Source organism: Enhydra lutris, unplaced genomic scaffold (assembly GCF_002288905.1).
Source record: "Enhydra lutris kenyoni isolate GAN:26980312 unplaced genomic scaffold, ASM228890v2 scaffoldscaffold31, whole genome shotgun sequence".
Classification (NCBI taxonomy): Eukaryota; Metazoa; Chordata; class Mammalia; order Carnivora; family Mustelidae; genus Enhydra; species Enhydra lutris.
Genome location: NW_019154115.1, coordinates 8861458 through 8877798, shown reverse-complemented (window position 1 = coordinate 8877798; position 16341 = coordinate 8861458). Strand labels below are relative to the sequence as shown.

Sequence of the window (16341 nt, the reverse complement as noted above, 5' to 3'; positions counted from 1 at the left end):
TGTTATACCAAAAAAATAGGAAACAATGTCCATCCATAGGCGACCAATTAAAATGATACCTTCAGGGGCGCCGGGGTGGCTCAGTGGGTTAAAGCCTTTGCCTTCGGCTCAGGTCCTGATCCCAGGGTGTTGGGATCGAGCCCAGCATAGGGCTCTCTGCTCAGCGGGGAGCCTGCTTCCCCCTCTCTCTCTGCCTGCCTCTCTGCCTACCTGTGATCTCTGTCAAATAGATAAATAAAATTAAAAAAAAATGACACCTTCATACAACAGCATATACATACAAACTATGAAAAAGAATGTTAGGGGCCCCTGGGTGGCTCATTCGGTTAAGCCACCCACTCTTGATTTTGGCTCGGGTCCTGATCTTAGGGTCCTGGGATTGAGCCTGGTGAGGGGCTCCACACCCAGCAGGTGTCTGCTGGAGGACTCCCCCCACCACTCACCCGCTCACAGGTGTACACGCTCTCTCAAATAAATACATCTTAAAAAAATGTTAAATATTCATTAATAAGAAAATATATATTTATGTTCCAGGAACTATTCTAGATATTGGAGCTGTAGCTCTGAACAAAAAGACAAAAACCCTATCCTCTTGGAGCTCTTATTCCAATAATAGGGGACAGATCACAGTGAAATGCAGAAAAGGGTGAATAGGATGCTCATTAGTGTTAAAAAGAAGAGGGAGGCACAGGCACACAGACATAAACATGTTTGTCTACGCACAGAAAATCTTTGACAGGTAATAAAAGGAGCCGATTGCCACCGGGAATGAGATCTCGAGGTCTGACGAGGGAACGAAACTTTGTTTCCTACAAAAATGTCTTTTTTTCCCTTTTACCACATGTATATTAAATAAAAGGGGGAGAAAAGGTAAAAAATTACTACAAGTCTTTAAACAACTGCTGGTAACGTTCTCTGAGCCTCTGAGAATCCTATGTGTAGGTCCTAATGTCCGAAGTAGGTTCTCAGTGCGGCTGGCGACCCGGCTACGCTGGGGACGTCAATCATGGGCGGGTAAAAGGGCAGGCAGCGGAGAAAGGAGTTCTTAGAGGCGTCCCAGTGGGTGGAGTCAGCCGGGGATAAAGCACAAACCATATAAGATATGAGTAAATGCTGATGTTATAGGGTATGACGTTATAGGGTACGTTATAGGAAAACTAGGCGTTGTGGAAGCGAGCTCAGAAAGGAGACAGCGGCACGTTTCACTCCCGAAAAGCGAGGGTCGTGAGGCCAATTTTGCAGCTCTGCGCCTGCGCCAAACGGCAGCGCTGTTGCTTGCCCGGCCGCTGGGTGGCGCCGTCACATACGGACAGCATCCCAGGGCCCTCAAGGAAGTAGGACGTTCGCTTTTTCCGGGTCGGGTATTGAAGAGAATCACTTCCTGTGACCCAGCTGCGTCACTTCCACTTAAGATCGGCGTCTGGGCAGTGGGACCTCACGCGGTTTCAACATGCGTATTGAGAAGTGTTATTTCTGTTCGGGCCCTATTTACCCCGGCCACGGCATGATGTTTGTACGCAACGATTGCAAGGTGAGACGCCCAAGACGAGCGCGCGCTCTGCCACGCTCCAGCGAGCGTGAGGCGGGGCGGGCTCGAGGCCGGGTTCTCCTGCTCCTGGAGCGTTTGGTTCGGGTCTTATGCGCTGTCCTCACAAGAGGGTGATTTTACAAGGAGCTCTGGCCTCGTCCTTGACCTGAGGGCATTACTCCTTGTGGGTGTCCCAAACCGAGCCCTTTCAGCAGCCCAGCTTTGGACAAGGCTGGCGGCGGCGAGGTTCCCCAGTTATTTGAGCCAGCGCCGAATGGAATCCGGGGCTGTGTTTGGGCTGTTTGGTTTCTCTTGTACGTGAGTGAAGTTCTTGAATTCAGCAGACTTTGTTGAATGTATGCCCAGTCAAGCATCATTACTAAGGCCTGTGTCCACAGAGACGAATAAAACCTGAGAATGTCCGTGACGTGTAGAAGTTGATTGAACTGTTACCTGTAGCTTAGTAGTAGTCCTGTATTACGAAGGCGCAGGTGACTTGGGGAGGGTCGTATACGAAGAGGCTCAGAAAGGAGATGTCATTTATCCTGGGTCTTGAATGTTGCGTAAAAAAGGGAAGAGAGTGCATTCTAAGTGCAAGTGAAGTGAACGGTTGAGTAGAGGCGCTGCGAAGCAGCCTCTAGGGAAGTGAGTGCATTGTATATCGTGATAGAGGCCAGGGGTAAGGCTATAAATACACCTATGAGTCTGTATACAAAAAGTTACGTACGTAAACATAAAATATAAACGTAATTACGAGGCCTGGTTGCGAAAGACTTTGAATGATACATGAATTTGTCCTATAGCAGAATGAATCTCATTCTATGCTTATTTAATACATTGTTTCTCAGAATTCGACCTCTCATATTTGTTTCTGAATCACTGGGCACTGGTGAAAAAAAAAAGATTTTTCATTTCCACTAGCTCTGTTAAATTGGTGTCTTTGTGGGGAGGAGAAGAGGATCTAGGATTCCAAACAGGTGACTTTGATATGCTAAAGAAATACAGATCCTATGTCATCACCGTATATCTCTTACAGGTGGAAGATATTGACGTCATTAGTTAGGAGCAAGGGGTTCCTGCGGAAAGTGTGGGACCAAAGCTAGGTTTGGGAACTTGAAAGAACATGCAGAAGATTTTTGAATATCTGTTGTCAGAACATGATAAAAAGTTTATAGAAACGAACTAAATAGTTGTTAGGCTGGCATTTAATTCACAGTGGGCACAATGGCTTTGTAGATGATCTGGTCATCATAATTTTATGATTTTTGTCGAGCACTGCTTCTCAGGTGGGTATAGGAATTAAAACAACAGATCATGGGAGCTATCTAGAGTTGGGTGTTGATCTGGCAGACACAGTGGAAATTCCTATTGATGAGGAAGTCTGTATTGCTAGCAAGGACAGGTTAGAATTGGCTGGGAGCCATCTTACTCTAGGGAAGACCCGTGGATCCCAAACAGAGTTAGCTGGGGATATAAGAAGCAGAGATCCTGAAGCTCTAAGGAAGATAGGTATTTCTTTTTTTTTTTTTTTTTTTTCTGTGTTAATGATTCTCAAATCTGTATCTTTTTAGCTCTAGTCTGAATTTTCCACTGGATGCGGAGATCCTGTCTGTAACCAGCAGTGAGCCTATTGAAAGAATTCCTAATTACCTCAGATCTTTTTTGTTTTCTGAATTAATACCACTGTCATATGTCTAGACAGTTTTGCTAGACGTGTGTGAATCATCTTTGCACCTTTCATTTAGTTATGAGGTCATCGATCTGCCTGTGCAGAGTATAGTGGTCTTTGCTTTCTTTCTGCCATCCCACTCTGGTTCCAGATTAGGCACTGGTCATTTTTATAGCCACTCTTTTTTTTGCCTTTTTTCTCTTAGCATCTGAGACTGTTTCTCATAGAAACCGCCCCTCTTAGGCTTCTTGGGTGGCTTCTTAATGGTAGAATTAGTGTTAATGTTCCATATTTTCATGTACTTTGCAAACATAGAAAATACACGTGCCCTTAATGAGTCCTTAATAAGTGTTCAATCAGTGGAATTTAAGAAAGAGTTGAAGAACTTTGAAGCTGAAATATTAGATCATTTGTTGCAAACTGAGGATGATGATAGAGGACTATGAAGTTTTGCCTCACAATCTATCCATCACCTACCCCACCATAGATTAAATCACTCCCTTATTTTGTATTTCCATGTTACTTAAACATGATCATTGTATGTATTGTGTATGCCCTATCCTGATCTCAATGTCTCCTTTGTAAATCGAGACTATTAATAATGCTAGTCTAAGCTTCTCATGGTAGAGTATCATATTTTAATTGTTCTTGTATCTCTAGCACCTGATAATATCAGGTACATAGTAGAACCTTATTTGTGGATTGAATTCCCTTCACATCTCCAGTGATTCCATTCTCTTCAGATACTTCCTTGTTCTTTTAAAGTTAACATCTATTAGATATAGAGTTCAAGTAGACTTCTCTGTAACTCTCCTTGGCTCTGGAATTGAGGAGACCCAGGATTCAGTTCAGGCATCTCATTCGGTATATCTCAGAAATGGGGACTTGTCTAGGAGTTATCTAGAAGGTGTTAAATGTAGGAGGCTTTTACTTAAAAAGTTAATAGTCCTTTGGCCTGAAAATACTAAAAAATTTACTGATAGTGAATTCATAGTGGGATATTCTAGGAGATCCACTTGTATGCATATATTTCCATTTGCCTTGAAACTAATTCAACAATATAGACATGTTTTGACTCCTGTCCTCTCTAGGAGGTACTTACCTGGGTCAGATTAAACTAGTATTATACTGTTCTAAGAAAACTGTGTCCTAGTGTGTATAGGGACCTGCTTGAATTCCCCCATAGAGCAAAGTGTATATAAAATGAAAAGTATTTTGGCTTGTGATATATACACACAGGTTTGTGATCTGTACACACAATTTGAAATATTTATACCTCATTTTGACTTTTTTTTATGGGCCACATCTTCTAGGTAGGATAATTAAACTTAAGATTCTTTGTCAAGATCTAGTACTCTAAAAGTAGTACTTTTTCTTTTCAGATTTCCTCTACACGTACAAATTGCAGTGTGCTCTAAGACATTAAAAAGGAATAAAGTATTTTAGACTTCCAGTGAGTCCCAGTAAGCCATTTCAGGGGCACATTGAAGCATCATTAAATCATAAGTTAGCACTGATAAAGGGTCATATCTTCTGGCATAAAGGTAGAGAATTATAATATTGAAGAACTTTCCTAGTAGACCTGTGAGTAAATACTTTAGAACACAAATCTATACCCAATGTTAGTTGCTTTTTTGAAATTATTTTGTGCTGTTAACAAAAAAGATGGAAAGAACCAAAGGAGATTTTGGAATAGGTGTTTGAAACTTTCACCCCCATTGAGGTATATAGCAAGTGAAATTTGAGAATTATTATTAAGTAGGAAGGGATTTAAATAAATGACTTTCCTTGAAACCGTTGTTATTATTCATGATGATTTTAAGGTTTTATTGTTAATCTATAAAAATGACTGGTGATTTTTAACCATATACTTGGGGCTCTTGAGCCATTAGTTGTGATGATATTTGATAGTCAAATAATAGTAAAAAAGAATAGTTCATTTTACATTTAATCTTATATGTCTCACATATTTTTAAATGGTGTTGTAAGTAGAAGGAGTTGTTAGAACCATTGTCATTTCTCAGACTTTGCACTATATTTTTATGGCATGCATAACATCCTAGGATAGAAACATTCTTAATGTTGACTCCAGTATTTTAACTTTTTTTGTAGGTGTTCAGATTCTGTAAATCCAAGTGTCATAAAAACTTTAAAAAGAAGCGGAATCCTCGCAAGGTCAGGTGGACTAAAGCATTCCGTAAAGCAGCTGGTAAAGAGCTTACAGTGGTGAGTATAGTTAGCTATCAGTATAATTACTAACTTTGGTATGGGAAGGTTATTATTAGGTATTAAATGTAATTTACCTATACCAAGAATTTTTATGACAAGATTGGTGAGTGATTTATTTGTATTTGGCGATTGTAATAATATTGTAACATCCTAAAAACCATAAATCTGCAGAATTCTGTAAAGGAAAAAATTCCTAATTCAGTTTATGGAAGTGATTTTCCTTATTCTCAAAAAACCATTTTTTAGTTCCTGCACACAAAAGGGAAGATAATTTAAATGGATTGGGGTGAAGTTGGAAATTACTAATCAAGGATTTTAAGAGGAAGCTAACAGATTAAAGGATTCCTTAATACCATTGAGGGCTCTGATGAGATTCATTGTAGACTCATTTGTTAGTTTCTGGATTTCCTTACAGGACTTTGAGAGCAGGGAAGTGTGTGTTGAAGGAGAAATAATGGGAAGTCATGGGTGAGGGAATTTCACGCATGAGCGTCCATCATTAGGTTGTTACTGGTTTGGTACAAGGGCCTGGTGAAGCTTGTCCACATTTGACCCCTATAAAAGGAGGAGGTGAAAGCTGTTGCCCAAGCTGCCTTTGAAGGAGGAAGATCTTTAAACTGTTCCTTCCCTCCATGACTTCCTCTTTCCCACCTCTCTACTCCTTTAAGGGTAGTATCTCTTTCTTTTCTTTTCTTTCTTCTTTTTTTATTATGTTATATTAGTCACCATAAGGACATCATTAGTTTTTGATGTAGTTCTCCTTGATTCATTGTGTATAGCACCCAGTGCTCCATGCAGTCTGTGCCCTCCTTAATACCCGTTAGTGGGCTCACCCACTCCCCTACCCACCTCTCCTCTGAAACCCTCAGTTTGTTTCCCGCAGTCTGTAGTCTTTTGGTTTGTCTCTCCCTCTGATTTCTACCCCCCTTCATTTTTCCCTTCCTTCTCCTAATGTCTTCCATACTATTCCTTATGTTCCAAATAAAAGTGAAACCGTGTAATTGTCTTTTTCTGCTTCACTTACTCAGCATAATCTCCTCCTGTTCCATCCATGTTGATGCAAATGGTGGGTATTCGTCCTATTGATCAATATTCTATTGTATATATGGACCACATCTTTATCCATTTGTCTGTTGAAGGGCATCTCGACTCCTTCCACAATTTGGCGATTGTGGACATTCTGTGAACATTGGGTGCATGTGGCCCTTCTTTTCACTACATCTGTATCTTTGGGGTAAATACCAGTAGTACAATTGCTGGATCATAGGGTAGCTCTATTTTTAACTTTTTGAAGAATCTCCATGCTGTTTTCTGAAGTGGCTGCTCAACTTGCATTCTCACCAACAGTGTGTGAGGGTTCCTAAGGTCAGTCTCTATGCAATTGCTATGAAGACCTTTCCTGGCTTCATTTTCAGTGAATGGGAAGAATATTTTTTGACAAGGTGCAAAGCCAATTCACAATTATTGTCACAAAAATAATTTCCGGTATGGATGAGAATAAACAGCACTTCAAATGCAAGTGACAAATTCATGAGAGAAGAAAGGATGCCAGTCACAGTCATTTGCTGGTGACCAGTTAGTTGCCTTGTCCTTGCTGAGGTTATTGTGATTGAACAGGTCATGTAAATGTAAATGAAATGGGTAAATACAGAGTTAGTGCTGTTCCATTTGCCTATCTCAGATAGATTTGAAAACTAAGAAATAGACCTGCAGTTTTTCGAAGAAATTTGTAGTGTTTCTCTAAAATTGTTTCACATATTTTGAGGTAAGTAGGGTTTATTAACTGTCAAAATACGACCTACATTTAGTGAGGGCCTGAAAAATTTCTGGGAGAAAATTTTGTCATGCAGAGCAGCACCACATTTATTTGAAGATGTGTAGTTTTACACTTTGATGTTATAATAAAGCTATATCAATACTGAAATGTATAAACATGATAGGTGTATAGGTTCAACAATGTGAAGTTCTCAAAGTTTGACTCCTTTTGATCTGTGAAAAGTGGTAATTCATATGGTTCAGCCTAATAGAAAGTTTTCTGCCTGTGAGTCTGTCTTATCTTGGAATGGGAAATTAGGGAAGCCTCTTCAGTTTGTTGGAAATTTTCATGATTGTAATATGACCCTCTGAAGGATGGGGCTGATACCCTCCTTCTCTTGTCTTCTTAAAAATCACTTTTATATTGATGTTTTCAGTAGGGCTGTCTTGTACATCTGGTGTGTAAATGAGAAGTGATATGAAAACTTGGCATTTGCTAGGGTCACCCTAGGGAAATCTTAATATGTGTCTGTGATTTGAAACACAACTCTTGTGACGAAGAGAAGTTTTTAAGAAATGCTTCCTTTTGTATCTCTCTTAGAACCATATTTTTCCTTTTCTTACAGGATAATTCATTTGAATTTGAAAAACGTAGAAATGAACCTGTCAAATACCAGCGAGAGTTATGGAATAAAACTAGTAAGTCACAAAAAATTACCAGGAATTTTGAGGAGAGACTATTTTGGGATAGTGCTTTGAATTTAATGTTTAATATTTAAATATTAAGTTTCTTTTCATTGGTTGGCTTTTATTCTTTTCCTCATTTAATGGTTCTGTTGTACTTGCATCTTTTATGATAAGCTGCCCCAAATCCTTTTCAGAATTGGCTGATGTGTCCATTATAAAAATAATGTAAGGGCTTCTGGATGATTCAGTCATTTAAGCATCTGACTCTTGGTTTCAACTCGGGTCATGATCTCAGGGTCGTGGGTTGGAGCCCTGTGTTGGGCTCTGCATTCAGTGTGCAGTCTGCTGGAGGTTCTCTCCCTCTGCTCCTCCCACTGCTCACTGCTCTCTGAAATAAATAAATAAAATATTTTTAAAAATGTAATTATTAGATTTTATATTATTTGAAGTGTCTATACAAAGATATAAAAAGATTTAAAAATCTGAGAATAGAGGTGGAGAATACTTTTTTTGGGGTGAGTGGCAAAGGTAAAATATACACAAAACCTAAGATACTTTACAAGTTTAAATAATTTGGTTAGGGTTATAAACATTATATTCTGTATACCTTATAAAATGTAATGCTTCTGTAAAATTGAAAAGTACAGTACTTAAGATGGTAATTATATTTCCTAAGAGAACTTCTAAGTGCATGACTTAGGTATAAATCAAGCTATCGACTACTGAAGTTAAAAGCAAGGATAACTACTCCCTGTCTTTTTCATTTTTCCGAAGTAGGCAGAGACTAATGAAAAAAAAAAATCCCATATGTAGTAAAACCAAATTCCTTAAGCTAGCTTGTAGATGCCCCTATGTGTATGTTTGAGGCTCTTGGCTTTGACTTTTCTTCTCCCTACAGCTGTCTTATGCAGTCTTTAGCCATTTCTAGTCTTGGGTGTAGAGGTGATATAGTTGGTTTTGTTAATTAGAAGTTCCTAGGGCTCAGAGTCCTGTGGACTTTGCCAATTTTTTTTATAAGATTTTATTTATTTATTTGACAGAGAGATAGAGCCAGAGAGCACAGTGTCAGAGGGGAGGTGGGAGAGGGTGAAGCAGGCTCCCTGCTGAGCAGGGATTTCCACCCTCCCACCCCTCATCCCCAGTGCAGGGCATGATCTCAGAGCCCTGGGATCATGACTTGAGCTGAAGGCATACAGTTAACCAACTGAACCACCCAGGTGCCCCGACTTTATCAGATTTGAATGGTTCATAGGCAGGGCTTTTTATCTCCTTTTGCCCAGTCACAGCACTTTGGGGGAGGAATTGAAAAATTAGGGGCTTTGTGGTAGTACTTGCCACCCTCTAAAAGATTTTTATCTTCCTGGACCATGTGGAGATTTCAGAGTCCAGTTTTGGAATTGCCTTTTCCACATGGCCTTAAGTATTTTGCTTCTTGGTGTTTTTTTTTAAATAAAGTCATTCCTTCTGTTTTGTAATTAGAGGAAGAGTTAATTTCTGAAGAGCAGTGGATTTTACTAGGTTTATTTGCTAAAAAAATAATGGATTCAAACTCAAGGATTTCAGAAGAGATTAATAGGATTCTTTTAATTGAGATATAATCGACATATAACATTCATTTCAGGTGTACAATGTAATGATTTGATATTTGTATATATTGTGAAATGATCACAGTAAATCTAATTGACATCTGTCACCACACATTTTTGATACGAATTCTTACAGTGTTTCTAAAAGGCAAACTTGTCAAGGACATTTTTAGAGGTCCTAAAGCATTTCTATATCCCATTGAATTTTATTTTGGCCTTTTCTTTTTTGTTACTATTTCAAGATAGCCTCCTCAGATTTGATTTCCCACAACCCCTATTTCAATATCATAGGTCTGTAAGCTAATCTGTTGGCAATAATTTTATATTCATTATTTACATTTTTAAATTGTGTCAAGATAGGGACTGAGCAGCCTTTGTTAGGATGCTGATGTCAACAGTAGGAAAACTTCCAAAACAAGAATACTAAGTAAGAATAGTTTGTATTTTATCCCTTATGTCTCTGTATTTTAGATCAAGTTTTTAGTATCAGGTGCTTCTTACATTTAAAATTTTTCAATCTTATGGAATATTTGGAAATGTAGTGTCTTACTGTTTGGAAAGGATTTACCTGCCACTTCTGTGTTTTTATTTCCCTTCTGAGTAACTCTGAGGTATAGAAATACTTTTGAGTACTAGACCTTATCCTTAATTTCTTTTGAAAGGCAAAGAAAGAAAAAGTTGTATATCTGGCATATTTAGCATGTGCAGATGTAGAGTTGACTTTGTCTTATACTATTCACAGAAGCATCATCTTAATAACAGTGCCCCCATGGGGCTGTCTGGGGAGTCTTATTAAAATGCAGATTGTGATACAGCATGTCTGGGTGGAGCCTAAGATTCTGCATTTCTAACAAGCTCTCAGATAATGCCAATGTTGCTGGACCCCGGATTATACTTAAATGTGTATTAAGTAATACATTTAAAAGTATGTTACACTTAAATGTGTATTTGTTTTTGTTTGTTTAAAGATTTTATTTATTAGAGAGCAAGCGAGCACAAGTCGGGGGTGAGGGGAGGCAGAGGGAGAGGGAGAAGCAGGTTCCCTATTGAGGAGGGAGCCTGCTGTGGGGCTTGATCTCAGAACCCGGAGATCATGACATGAGCCAAAGGCAGATGCTTAACTGACTGAGCTACCCAGGCATCCTACACTTAAATGTTTTTATTTTGAGTTAATTTTAGACAACAGAAAAGTTGAAGAATTCCCTTGTTCAGATTCCTCAAATGACATTTTACTAAATTTACCTATTCTCTCTCTCCCTTTCTTTCCTTCTATAATTTTCTGAACTTAAATTATATACTTAAGGGGCGCCTGACAATACATAATGTTCTTATCCCTGAGTGGTTTAATAGAACTATAAAAATACAATATTTCCTAAAAAATAGAACATTCTCATATAGAACCATAGTCATTAAAATCAATAAATTAGCATTGATTAGTATTATCATTTAATCTCAGACCTGTGTAAGAATAGTACATGCGTTATTTTTCTCTTCAAAATTTTAATATTTTGTGAGTTTTGATATTTCATGACATTCATAGTTTTGAAGAGTGTGAGTCACGCATTTGGTATAAAATCCCTTACTTGGCATTTGTTTGATACTGCCTCAAGGTTAGATTTGGGTAATGTATACATTTGGTAAGAATACCATAGATGTGATGCTGAGTTCTTATCATTATGTCCTGCCATATGGAGGCATATGCTATCCATTGGGGTCCAATTTCTGGCCATGTTAACTTTGATCCTTGGTTAAGGTGGCCTCTGGTACATTTCCTCACTGTAAAGTTAGTATTTTATCCTTTGTAATTAATAAGTATATTTTGGGGAGCTATTTTAAGATTATGTGAATATCCTGCTCCTCTTCAGATCCATAGAATATAAGAAATTAGATTGGGAGTGTTTTGCCCAATATGGCAGCCACAGGGGCTGCTGAGCACTTAAAATGTGGTTAGTCTAGGGTCACCTGGGTGGCTCAGTGGGTTAAAGCCTTTGCCTTCGGCTCAGGTCATGATCCCAGGGGCCTGGGATTGAGCCTCGCATTGGGCTCTCTGCTCAGTGAGGAGCCTGCTTCCTCCTCTCTCTCTGCCTGCCTCTCTGCCTACTTGTGATCTGTCAAATAAATAAATAAAAATCTTTAAAAAAAAATGTGTTTAGTCTAAATCCAGGTTTGCTGTAAATGTAAAATAAATAGTTTTTGAAGACTTCAGATGAAAACAAGCATAAAATAACCTCAGTAATTATACTATGTTGAAATGACAGTATTTTGGATATGTTGGTTAAACAAAATCTTTTATTAGATTTTGACCTGTTCTTTATTTTCTAATGTGGCTGCCAGAAAATTTAAAATTATATGTGTGGTTTCTCTTAGTGCTGGTATAGATTCTAGAGCATATTTGGATTCAGCTCCTCTACACAATTCCCAGAACAGTTGGATTTTAGTGGTTGGGAACATGGTAAAATGATTGGTTTATTCTGTCAGTATTCATCCTGTCCAGATCATATCCCAGGCACTTAGAGAAATAGTATTTATGCCCAGAATGGTGCTTTTATTAAGGGAGAGGACAAGCTAAGAAGGGATTAGTTGCCATTAATCCATTCTCTGTAAAGTTTGAGAAGCATTGGGCTAGTTTAAAGTAGAAGGAAAACTTAGTAGCAATAAAGGCTTTTGTAAAATAAAAATAGAGATTTATTTGTGAAAGATAGTTAACAGTGATGTCAGCCAAGAGTATTTACCTTCTTCAGCTATTTTAGTAGGGATTGTTTTTACAATGAGTTTTTCATTTAATACATTTCTAAATGGGAATAAAGGGGAGTGATCATTAAAGCTTTTGCTTGGATATGCAAAAATTTGCTAACTCTTAATGAATTTTTTTTGTAGTTGATGCAATGAAGAGAGTTGAAGAGATCAAACAGAAGCGCCAAGCTAAATTTATAATGAACAGGTATGAATATATGTATCAAGTAACTCTCGGAAAAATAATTACTACTAGAAATCCAGAGATTTTTTTTTCCACTTTTTGTTTTCATTTAACCTCAGAAAATTAAGAATACTATAAAGAACTTTTGTATATTCTTTACTGTATCCTTGTCTCTATAGTAAGTTGAAAACATAATGCCCTTTTCCTGAGGATATTTCAGTGCATATATTCTAAACATAAGAACATGTTCTTTTTTAACTGTAGTATAGTTACCAAAATCAGGAAATTAATATTCAACAATACTATTAAATAACCTACAGACTTTATTTAGATTTGAGCAGTTCTAGTCATGTTCTTTATAGCAACAGACAATCCTGGATCTTTCATTGCGTTTAATGGTAATATCTCCTCAAGCTCCTTTTATCTGGACACTTTCTCGTCTTTGTCTTAAATGACATTGACATTTTTGAAGAGTACAGTTCAGTTATTTTAATAGACTTTTCCTCTGTTTGTGGTTGTCTAATGTTTGCTTCATGATTAGATTCAGGTTAGGTACTTTTGGCCAGAATATCATAGGAATGATACATAAGAAAGACATACGGATTAGGAGGCACATGTTATCCCAAGTGACTGATCACTTGGTTAAGGGTTGTCTGCCAGTTTTCTCCAAGGGAAAGTTCTTTCCCTCCTTTTTAATTAGTACATATCTTAGGGGAATACTTTGACACTCTACAAAGAGTCCCTTATTTCTCAAACTGATGCCTACTGGTGTTAGCATCCAGTGGAACCTTGTCTGAATCTGTTATTATAGTGATTGTTGCTAAATGGTGATTTTTCCAATTCAGTAATTTCTTCCACACTTATTAGTTGGCTTTCCCATATAAAAGAACGTCTCCCTTTTACAATTTCAAAATGTATTCCTTTATTGTTTATTCATAGATCTGTGTGTATTCATTCATTCTTATGGTATTCAGTGGGTTATAATTATTTGTCATTATTTATTTTGATGTTCTAAGTGCTCCAGATTGGCCGGTGGGAATTCCTTCAGGCAGGCTTCCATGTCATCTTGACAATTTCTCATCTTTTTTTGGGTCCTTTCTTTATGACTAACAAGATGTGGCCTCATCTTACACTTCCCTGGCCCTAGCCTAGAATTGGTCTTTCTTTTAAAGTAGATTTACTTATTTTTTATCTCATCACTATTTAAATCTGTCTTAGAAAACATGTGCAAACAGCTTTCTGGCTTTAAAAAAATGAATTGTTACGAAAAGGGAGCCTAAATGTTTGAGAAAGACTGTTAGCTTGTTTGTCTAAAATGAATGTTTTACATGTTTTGTGTTCTTATAATTACTGACTTAAAAAAATTAGGTAACAGTGTATTCTCAGTTTGAGGAGAAAAGATCTAGGCATTTTATTTGTATAATAGACATTGATGTCTGAGATTTAATTCTTTCTCTCAATCACATTTCTTCATTCACTCAGCAATATATATATATTAATCTCCACTTTATCCCCAACTCAGTACTAGGGATATAATCAATGAACAAATTGGTAGTGTAGAAATCCTGATTTGTTATGCTTATTAGGAACTAGAAAATAATTTTGAGTTCTCATTGCTTATCTGTGTGGCTAATAAAATTTATTTTTATAAATTATTAATATCTTTTAAAGAAGTAACTGAAATTTTGGCTTTGATATGTTTTATCCTAGATTAAAGAAAAATAAAGAATTACAGAAAGTTCAGGACATCAAAGAAGTTAAACAAAACATTCATCTTATCCGGGCCCCTCTTGCAGGTAAGTACTACATTACACAGGAGTTCTCTTTCAGTAGAGAGATGAAAAATCTACATTGTTGCAGTCTATGTAAATGAGTATCAGCTTTTTATGTTTTTTTATGTAAATACCTGATTTATGATACAACTTGGTTTTTAAAAATATGATTTATACAGTGTATTTCCCAGTTCCAATTTTATTGCATATGGTGTTTCTTTCCCTCTTCATAGAATCATATTTCATCAGCTAGTCCAAAGATTCAAGTAACAATTTCATAGACTTTGCTTCTATTTGTTTTTATTAAGAACACTGTTTTATAGGAGTGGTTTTCTAACTTTCGTAGGAATGGGAATTAATTGGGGGAATTTATAAATATGGAGGCCCAGGCCTTTTGAGTCTGAGCTTCCATTCCTTCGTAGCTCTCTGGGTTCTGACACTGATTTTGATACTCAAGTTTGAGAACTGCTGTTTTGGGTTTTAAAACCTTTTTTGTGTGTTTATGTAACTTGCCTGTGGTCATCCATCTGGGCAGTCGTTTGTGTGCATAGTTTCTTTTGTGAGGTGCTGGAAAACCAGTTTTTACTCAGCAGGCACCAGATACCATCTGTTATATAATTTACTTATGCAGATTACCTGAAGGGAAAGAAATTTGGGTGAGATTTAGTTGAAGAGTTGATTCCTGAATGATTCCCTGCCTAAACTTTAGTAAAGGTCAAATTCTGAAACTGCATGTTGAATAGGTTAAATAGATTAATTTTTGTACCAAATTTTATTAAAACAAAATAAACAAAATCCTGGAGCATTATTTCATGTATAGGTGATATGAATTGACCCCCAAACAACAGGAATGAACTGTTATTTAACTTTTTAGGTAACACTGAGGGTAGATAAGTACAGTGTTAAAAGCAGGGACTTTGGATCCAGAGGGCCAGGATTCCAATCCTAGCTCTTTGACTTAATGGGCTTACTTAGTGATTTGGTACAATTTCATCTGTCTCTAGGTCTCTGTTCCCTCATTTAAAATGCAGGTTGTTAGGAGGGTGTATGGAATACTTACTTTATGCATGGCAGATTGTAAGACCTGTGTAAGTTTAGTTAACTATACTTAAATTTCTTAACATCTAAGATCCTTTATTAAGTATTGGTATAAGTTTGGCAAGGTCACATTGAATTTTTTCTTTTTTTTTTTTTTTTTTTAAGGCAAAGGAAAGCAGCTGGAAGAAAAAATGGTGCAGAAATTACAACAGGATGTGGACATGGAGGATGTTTCTTAAAAATCTCACTGTTTCTATAAGTGTTTTTGAAAATCTCCTTAGGAGACCAGGAACTTGAGTTATCAATTTATATTTTAAATAAGGTCACTCAAATGAAAGGTAATTAAAAATACATCTCTCCTACATTGCTATCATTATGGCTGTTAGATTCCATCTCCATTGTTAAACCTACTGAGAGTTATATTTATGTAAGTCATGCAAATTCTCTTTGTAAATACAAATGTGGACATACAATGGTCCTGCTGTTTGGATAGTGGTACTAGGCAAATTTATGTGAACTAACAACAAAAGTCATGGCTAGCAATATGTAAAATAAATTTTCTTTGCAGTAAAGTATTCCCTTTATTAATATTATAGAAAGGGGGCTTACAACAAAGAACTAAACTGTATGATAATTAGCTGTAAGTAATCTTTTGATTTCAGTATTTGTTTTGGTTTCTTAGCATCTTAGAAGAGCATATTGGCCTCACATATTGAAACTTAATTATGTTGGACTGTGTTGACCTGCTTTAACTGTTTTGATAGGCAGCTCTTAATCCTGGGGGTAAGAGCTGAATAATGTGCTCCTGAAGTGGCACCGTATACTTTCCACTTTGGAGAATACTTAATTCTGAGATTACTGATAGAACCAAATACATTTTTCCAGCATAGCAATGATTTAAAAGCAGAGGAATTGCAGTGTCTTTTAAGATATGTGGCTTTCTTTTATAAAGCTCCTAATTGTTCTTGGAAAATAGAATTTATGGTTTTAGCATCACAAATTATTTGCACATAAGATCCTTTTTTGTAACATAACTACAAGTTTTTTGTTTAGAAAAAAGTAAAGGAAGTATTAGTGGGAAGAAAATAATTCCCTCACTCCCACATACTACTGAAATAGATACATTTTTAATTAAAAATATATTCTGGATATGTAATGTT

At 37.0% G+C, this 16341-nt stretch overlaps 1 protein-coding gene across 1 annotated transcript; it reads left to right on the top strand.

Annotated features, from left to right (window-relative positions):
• The first annotated feature begins 1385 nt into the window (after positions 1 to 1385).
• Positions 1386 to 15753, top strand: LOC111153283 (ribosomal L24 domain containing 1). The gene is made up of 6 exons (XM_022512211.1): positions 1386 to 1531; positions 5310 to 5423; positions 7808 to 7880; positions 12332 to 12395; positions 14082 to 14167; positions 15347 to 15753. Exons 1-6 carry the CDS (start codon positions 1451 to 1453, stop codon positions 15418 to 15420), a joined length of 492 nt encoding a protein of 163 aa, XP_022367919.1. The 5' UTR covers positions 1386 to 1450; the 3' UTR covers positions 15421 to 15753.
• The last annotated feature ends 588 nt before the right edge of the window (positions 15754 to 16341 follow it).

What these genes read in the sequence shown, in the direction of transcription:
- LOC111153283 (XM_022512211.1), top strand. Translation starts at nt 1,451, where the DNA reads ATGCGTATTGAGAAGTGTTATTTCTGTTCGGGCCCTATTTACCCCGGC. An exon ending in CTGGTAAAGAGCTTACAGTG is followed by an intron (nt 5,424 to 7,807) that starts GTGAGTATAGTT and finishes CTTTTCTTACAG; the next exon opens with GATAATTCATTTGAATTTGA. An exon ending in GCTAAATTTATAATGAACAG is followed by an intron (nt 12,396 to 14,081) that starts GTATGAATATAT and finishes GTTTTATCCTAG; the next exon opens with ATTAAAGAAAAATAAAGAAT.